The sequence below is a fragment of the Lottia gigantea genome (genome assembly GCF_000327385.1).
Source record: "Lottia gigantea unplaced genomic scaffold LOTGIsca_254, whole genome shotgun sequence".
NCBI classification, from domain to species: domain Eukaryota; kingdom Metazoa; phylum Mollusca; class Gastropoda; family Lottiidae; genus Lottia; species Lottia gigantea.
Window position 1 is genome coordinate 73,889 of NW_008708770.1, and position 7,145 is coordinate 81,033.

A 7,145-nucleotide genomic window follows, 5' to 3' on the forward strand; every position below is an offset into this window, starting at 1 on the left:
ACTGAACAATATTTTAAGGCTTCCATTTAGTACCATTTGTTAGATTTGTAACATTTACGTCAAGATTCCAAAACTTTAACTAAATGAGCTACAATCAGTCTAAAAAAGTGTGTAAGACCAACTTACCAAAAATGGGTGGAGGATTCGCCCTACATCTTCATCTGTTCCTCTTCATCTGTTCTTCATCTGTTCTTCATCTGTTCCTCTTCATCTGTTGGCGCGCGCCGCTTCTTCTGTTCTTCATCTGTGAGTAGGAGGATCTGTAGGGTCATACAGGCCATGACCCCAGAACACTCCTATTGTGGCAGTGCTATAGTGGGTAGGTAAATTAACAGAAGATTCACCCTTTCTAACCTGAAATGGATTGAAACAAAAATAGTAACGAACCTTCACATCACAGATCTGTTGCCATAACAAGGAAACAATTAGCTGTCGCCGACACGTTTCATCAAAATAATGTCAAAACTACTTTAGACTTTACAGAGTTCGCATGCCTTTTTAAATTATTTTCCAAACACCGAAAATTGCTAGTACTTATCATTCTAGAATGTTCACAAATAACATTGATTTACAATATAGATATAGTCCACTTTATCCATTGTGTAAAATACAAGTTGAAGATACGCTTCATTTTAAGCGTGTTTGTAAAACATGAGCTAATTTCGGATATAAATATGTGCCATATTTCATTACATTACATTAGATTCTGTACATCGACTGATAAACAACTTTTAATTTCCATTTCAAAATATATAAATTACTAATTGTTATATAAACCCTGTCGAGTTAAATATTACTTCTACAAAATTTGTAGATAAACTCTTACTTTATCTTATCATATTGTTTTCTATCACTTTATTTATATCAGATGACAGCTTACTTTCGTAATTTTTTGCTGATTACATACATGTACTGGGTTGATGTCATAACTAATGTAACTACGGTCCATCTGTTTATATAATAGTATAACTTTTTCGAGAACTAAATATTGATAACATTTAGAAAAATCTTAAAGAAAATTATTTGAAACTTTATGAAATTATGCAAATTTATATTATATTTATGGAAGCAATTTGCTCAAAGACAGACGACGAAGAGAATCTTTCAACGATAACTTGTAAAAAAATTATGAACTGTTATTGCAAGCCGCCATTTATAGTGTAACCTGGACTTTTCCGATACGCAGCGGAACAAAAAGTGTAGGTGTATCAGAAAAGTGTAGGTGTATCACAAAAAGTGGAGGTGTATCGGATAATAACCTACACTAATGATTAAAGGATCGAGAAAAAAAATGTATTTAAGAATGAAATCCCCCCCTTTCTTAATTCAGAGTTCCCTAAAAGTGTACTCTTCAAGGGATACCGAGTTGTCATAAACTGTTCTAGATAGAAAACGTGGAATAAGGGGATGTTTTACGTTTTTCGTTTCTGCATCTGGTAGGGCTAATGTGAACATACAACATGTAGTGTGTAATGTAATTTTGTCAGGGAAGTAGTACATGTTTTCCATGTTCAATAGTCGACCGATCTTTCGGATGCACAACCTGTAGCACACTGAGTCACCAAGCGTCCCTCGTCATATTTTAACCATTTGACATTATGCATGATATGCCAGAACAGGCGTTAACAGAATTTCTAAAATATGATAATTTGAAACTTACACGAGGAGCTTCCATGCCACACCATAAGCACTTTATTCATATATATTGAAGCTCTATCTGTATACACCTAAAATTAGAAAAATTAAACAGAACCTCAAAAATCATGTCGTTTCACGCTATGCGACCTAAAATTACAATAACAAAATACTTTCACTGTTGAAATAGTGCTCAATATTTCAATTGTATAGCGATCTAGAAATGCACTCCTAAAATTAGATATTTAATATGTTATTTATTTTTTCACAGAATACATACTATACATTTTCACCCTAATCAATCTTGACAGTCCGCAATTAGATATTTTGTTGCAATCAACATCATGGCGGGCTTGTGCAGGTTTTTTTTATCAAGTAATAGTCTGACACCTGATGATTTCTACCTAGTTTTAATAGAGCTAATTCAGAAATAAAATTAGAATTAATTCTCATTGCCATAGTCAAGGTGTTTTCATCTGAAACCAATCAAGAACTGATCCCCATACTTGGCAGTTCATTGTCTATGTTTCAAGTTGCGCAACACCCCTGCGTGGAAATTCCTCCACATAAAAAACGTAATTTTCTTGCTTATGCTAACTGATCCGACTCATCTTTATTGAATAAAGGTGATTTGATTTGCTTATCTAACCCCTGATCCTTCAAGTCCTTAATCCCATCAATGATTTAAATTAATTCTCAACCAGATTCATTTGAAAATTGTGAAAGAGATGATTCTGTACAGCTATACCATGTGAGACACGACGTGTAATTGGCTTGCGAAAGTGGGATTTATTTTTACTAAATCAAAGGTTATATATAAAGTAAACTCGCACTTTTCTAAATCAACTAGGTAGAAGTCAACAAATATCTGAATATTATAAAATGAGAAATACTTACCGCCCTTTGTTTTAAGAGAGGCTGGGTGGACATGATATGGCAGCTTAGCCGAGTACAACCTAGGTGGCCCTAGCAAGGTAGCCCACAGGCTGCTAAAACTAAACTACACGCGAGCCCAACCCGTAAACGCGAAAATTTTGCTCCTTGTGAGCTACCTCCAAAAACATAGGTTGTACACCATATCTAACCATGTTGTCCGTAGCTAAAGACGAGCTACTATACTTGAAACCCTGAAATATAAGAAAACACCACGATAATACAACCATGAAATAAACTTTTTGTTTTACATGTGTAATAACTTGGCTCATTAAAACTGATGTATGAGCATCAATGTCACTGGGACTGACCAGGATATAATTCATTATTTTTCTGATCAAACTCACTTCAAACTATCTGTATCAATCAAGTAAGCAAACTTGTACCAATGGAAGATTCAGTTGTTGTCACTTGCAGGTGTCTAGTAAAAAATCTCACATGTAGCTAGTATCATATGACTTTATCACGATATCTGTTGCATCAAAGGTTATCAGACTACATTGAACATTCTTGATACATCATTTTAAAGAAAGGATTATACGCGCACGGTTTATTTGTATAGTGCTCAATTTTATACCCTTATAATGTACATCTATGATATACTAACCTCCACGGGAATGGTATCCCAACTATTGTGTATTAACTCAATAGTAAAAGCCACTATTGAGCACCCTGGCCTGAAACGAAAAGACAAAATCATCAAAATCTAAATGTTATCGATGTGTTCATTTGACAGATAGTGGCGAAGATGTGTAAAAGATATTAATTTTATGTTGAATAGTTACGCATCCTTTTTGAAAAAAACTGTTCTTCTGTAATTGCATTTTAACTTAACCATTACACTGGTTAAAATGGTTTCCTCCATGGTCGTCAGGCACATAAAGAAACTTGGACTATTTATATAGACATTTAGGGAATTATGATGAAGAGATGTTATGAAGTGGATTATTTGTGAATTACATTATTTTCTAACTAAAGGGTACAGCATTCTGAAAATACCACAATATCATATTGAGCTGAAATTGTCATCGGCATATGTCTATCAGCAGTCAAAGGTCTATCGGTGTATGGGTTGCCTTATTCTCTCATCCGAAGGGGAGAATGAACTACGATTAATTAGTTTAGGAGGCCGGAGGGGAGGGACAAACAAAATAAGGCAAGGCACTTTCCTTTATTAATAAAGCGTATAAAAGTAATTTGAGAAAGGGAGCCAAATAATGCCTTATTTTGAGTCCTAGTTAAAAGCCAAGCTTTGCTTCATGTTTATCTCAAAAACAATTTGCAATGGACTTTTGCAATGAATCTTTCATTAATATATTTAATACAATAAATATTACTTTATCAAATCGAGAGGAAGGGGGCATTTCTTGAAATCTAACTAAAATTTCAGCAAATTTCAAAAAGTCGACTTACCGGTTGCTATAAACAAAGCAGACTGACTGAGCGAGTAGTCACTAGTAACCAGTTACTAATTGTCTTGATTACTATTCAACTAACCTACTACATAGTCCGAAACGTGCTGTTTATTTCTTGCCTCTGGTAAAGACAATAGTCGCATAATTTTAAAAATGGTTAAAATCAAATTAGAAAAACAATCGTTCTAATAACCATAGAACCTAAAATACCAAACTACAATAGTATCCATAAAGTTTCTAGAGAAAATCCATTAAAACAATCTCTAAAATAATCTGCCCTTCAAAAAGAATTATGGGCGTTATTCCTGGAAAAGACCACAGAACCAAAAAATGACCAAAATTTTACAAAGAACTCAATTTTGCTAAATTTTTGCTATTTTCCACCTATCAAAATACAAAGCACCAAATTACAATCACAAGCCATAGAATCAAATACGACTATTACCCATTTTCGGCAATTAACCCTATTTCGATCAAGAATTATATTCCAAGTACTTAAAAACACACGAAATCAAGGTAAAATCTGTGAGTTTTCAAACTAGTTATTTGCAGTCTGCACAGTGGAGCACAAAATGTGTTCAAGACAACTTTTACAAATACAAACTTTTGGCTCAAGTTTTGATCTATTCCTACTAATTAGACCCCAAGGAGTTCAAAAAATACAATAAATCAAATCAAAATCTGTAAGTTTTCAAACTAGCTATATGCAGTCTGCATATTGGTGCACAAGAAGTGCTCAAAGACAAATACATTTTTTGTGTGAAAACTTACAAAGCTACAATGCTGGAATTTTGCACCAATATTCACATGGACTATCTGCACATTTCAGAAAAAACAGAACTCAAATATCTGCCATAGAACAGAAAATAATTTTTTACAGTTTTAATGCATATTGGTCATAGAGGCAAATATGGCCTATAGACAACTTTTTCAAATACAACTTTTGGCTCAAGTTTTGATCTATTCCTACTAATTAGAGCCCAAGGAGTTAAAAAAACATAAGAAATCAAATCAAAATCTGTAAGTTTTCAAACTAGCTATATGCAGTCTGCATATCGGTGCTCAAGAAGTGCTCAAAGACAAATAAATTTTTTGCGTGAACAGAAAATAATTTTTTACAGTTGTAATGCATATTGGCCATAGAGGCAAATATTTTCAAATACAAACTTTTGGCTCAAGTTTTGATCTATTCCTACTAATTAGAGCCCAAGGAGTTCAAAAAACACAAGAAATCAAATCAAAATCTGTAAGTTTTCAAACTAGCTATATGCAGTCTGCATATTGGTGCACAAGAAGTGCTCAAAGACAAATAAATTTTTTGCGTGAAAACTTACAAAGCTACAATGCTGAAATTTTGCACCAATATTCACATGGACTATCTGCACATTTCAGAAAAAACACAACTCAAATATCTGCCATAGAACAGAAAATAATTTTTTACAGTTTTAATGCATATTGGCCATAGAGGCAAATATGGCCTATAGACAACTTTTTCAAATACAAACTTTTGGCTCAAGTTTTGATCTATTCCTACTAATTAGACCCCAAGGAGTTCAAAAAACACAAGAAATCAAATCAAAATCTGTAAGTTTTCAAACTAGCTATATGCAGTCTGCATATTGGTGCACAAGAAGTGCTCAAAGACAAATAAATTTTTTGCGTGAAAACTTACAAAGTTACAATGCTGAAATTTTGCACCAATATTCACATGGACTATCTGTACATTTCAGAAAAAACAGAACTCAAATATCTGCCATAGAACAGAAAATAATTTTTTACAGTTTTAATGCATATTGGCATTAGAGGCAAATATGGCCTACAGACAAATTTTTCAAATACAAACTTTTGGCTCAAGTTTTGATCTATTCCTACTAATTAGAGCCCAAGGAGTTCAAAAAACACAAGAAATGTAAGTTTTCAAACTAGCTATATGCAGTCTGCATATTGGTGCACAAGAAGTGCTCGAAGACAAATAAATTTTTTGCGTGAAAACTTACAAAGCTACAATGCTGAAATTTTGCACCAATATTCACATGGACTATCTGCACATTTCAGAAAAAACAGAACTCAAATATCTGCCATAGAACAGAAAATAATTTTTTACAGTTTTAATGCATATTGGCCATAGAGGCAAATATGGCCTACAGACAACTTTTTCAAATACAAACTTTTGGCTCAAGTTTTGATCTATTCCTACTAATTAGAGCCCAAGGAGTTCAAAAAACACAAGAAATCAAATCAAAATCTGTAAGTTTTCAAACTAGCTATATGCAGTCTGCATATTGGTGCACAAGAAGTGCTCAAAGACAAATAAATTTTTTGCGTGAAAACTTACAAAGCTACAATGCTGAAATTTTGAACCAATATTCACATGGACTGTCTGCACATTTCAGAAAAAACAGAACTCAAATATCTGCCATAGAACAGAAAATAATTTTTTACAGTTTTAATGCATATTGGCCATAGAGGCAAATATGGCCTATAGACAACTTTTTCAAATACAAACTTTTGGCTCAGGTTTTGATCTATTCCTACTAACTAGACCCCAAGGAGTTAAAAAAAACACAAGAAATCAAATCAAAACCTGTAAGTTTTCAAACTAGCTATATGCAGTCTGCATATTGGTGCAAAAGAAGTGCTCAGAGACAAATAAATTTTTTGCGTGAAAACTTACAAAGCTACAATGCTGCAATTTTGCACCAATATTCACATGGACTATCTGCACATTTCAGAAAAAACAGAACTCAAATACTTGCCATAGAACAGAAAATAATTTTTTACAGTTGTAATGCATATTGGCCATAGAGGCAAATATTTTCAAATACAAACTTTTGGCTCAAGTTTTGATCTATTCCTACTAATTAAACCCCAAGGAGTTCAAAAAACACAATAAATCAAATCAAAATCTGTAAGTTTTAAAACTAGCTATATGCAGTCTGCATATTGGTGCACAAGAAGTGCTCAAAGACAAATACATTATTTGCGTGAAAACTTACAAAGCTACAATGCTGGGATTTTGCACCAATATTCACATGGACTATCTGCACATTTCAGAAAAAACAGAACTCAAATATCTGCCATAGAACAGAAAATAATTTTTTACAGTTTTAATGCATATTGGCCATAGAGACAAATATGGCCTATAGACAACTTTTTCAAATA

The 7,145-nt window shown here is 33.2% G+C and overlaps 1 protein-coding gene across 1 annotated transcript in view; it reads right to left on the minus strand.

Moving 5' to 3' along the window:
• Nucleotides 1-240: 240 nt before the first annotated feature.
• The window catches only part of LOTGIDRAFT_175220 (hypothetical protein), a gene marked incomplete at both ends in the record, with an annotated part of 32,189 nt that continues 25,284 nt past the window's right edge, over nt 241-7,145 (minus strand). Inside the window, 5 exons of the mRNA XM_009055846.1 lie at nt 241-354; nt 881-1,008; nt 1,661-1,727; nt 2,688-2,762; nt 3,176-3,245. Of these exons, the coding sequence (XP_009054094.1) occupies nt 241-354; nt 881-1,008; nt 1,661-1,727; nt 2,688-2,762; nt 3,176-3,245 (454 nt within the window). The remainder of the gene's footprint in view (nt 355-880; nt 1,009-1,660; nt 1,728-2,687; nt 2,763-3,175; nt 3,246-7,145) is intronic.